General features: G+C 38.7%; 1 protein-coding gene across 1 annotated transcript in view; it reads right to left on the reverse strand.

Moving 5' to 3' along the window:
- Nucleotides 1–1,240, reverse strand: part of COL14A1 (collagen type XIV alpha 1 chain) — a 222,717-nt gene that overhangs the window by 85,674 nt on the left and 135,803 nt on the right. Inside the window, exon 27 of the mRNA XM_019642088.1 lies at nt 23–165. Coding sequence (XP_019497633.1) covers nt 23–165 — 143 coding nt within the window. The remainder of the gene's footprint in view (nt 1–22; nt 166–1,240) is intronic.

The following is a 1,240-nucleotide window of genomic DNA, read 5'->3' on the forward strand; positions in this document are numbered from 1 at the left end:
ATAAATAAATAAACATACTTACTATCTAAAATGACTCCCACCAATGGGTCAGAATTTTTATTTAAAATCTCCCAAAGAGCAAATGGCTCCTCTGGAGTGTCAGGAAGAATCCGGAATAGAAAACTGATTGTGTAGTCAGAAGGCAATCCTTCTGGGTGCAAATACCTGAAAATGGACAGAAATTAATATTTTATTGTCTCTCCTCAAAAAGTTATTTATCTGATTATAAAAGCAAATCTACTTTCATTATACAAGGTTTGGAAAAACAGAAAAGAAAATAACAGGTTGCCATCAATCCAGATGTAGTCATTGTTTTTGGTGTGCTGAATTTCCTTCCAGTTTTTAAAGAATGTCTAATGTCTATATTTGTCCAATTTATATAGCTTTACCCCCTTATTTTCTTAGCTACTCTACTACACAATTCATATTCCTTTAGCTATTTTTAAAGGCATGATATGTAATGTCCGCACAGTCTTGTCTTGCTTAGCTTTCCGTAATTTAGCTAACTGGTCATTTGTTATTGAACACTTAAGTAGTTTCAAAAGTTTTAGTATTATAAGTGATGTTTATCTACAGTCCTTGTATAAAATGTATGACATGGTCACTTTCTCCCACATGGGGCTGTTAGTAGCGTTATTATCTGGGCTGCATGCCGTGATGCACTATACAGATCTGCCTTCAAAAATTAAGACTATGTTACTCTTGCTGCTGGAAGTGATGTCTGTAGACAGCTGTGAGATACCACTCCCTTCAGGAATTGCCTCACCTGAAGAAAGAGGCCTCTCCAGAGGTCATTCCAAGCTTTTAATGGCAGCTCTTCTTGACGACTGCTCTTTGAGGAGACATACGGATGAGAGCCTCTTGTGTCAATGGAGACACCTCCATTGTCAGAACTCCCATGAGTGCATCACCTGAGGCTTCTGTTGAGACTGCTGCACAGGTTGACCACTCTCCTTCGCCCTCCTGCGTCCTTCTGTTCCTTCCCACAATCGCCCATCCTCATAACTTCCACGCGTCCTAATCTCCACCTCTGGATCTGCTTCCTGGGGAACCCAACCTGCCACACCATCTTATCTCTCTAACCACTAGGAGATCAATTACACACTTTTAAAATTTCCTAATACACATAGCTCTTTACATTTGGAAGGAGCCCCCAAATAGTTATTAATTAAATGAATAAATTTGTGAATATGTGGGACTATAGCATGAATTTGAAAATGAAAGTTTGATTTGCATAGAT

Source organism: Hipposideros armiger, unplaced genomic scaffold (genome assembly GCF_001890085.2).
Source record: "Hipposideros armiger isolate ML-2016 unplaced genomic scaffold, ASM189008v1 scaffold_65, whole genome shotgun sequence".
Lineage (NCBI taxonomy): Eukaryota > Metazoa > Chordata > Mammalia > Chiroptera > Hipposideridae > Hipposideros > Hipposideros armiger.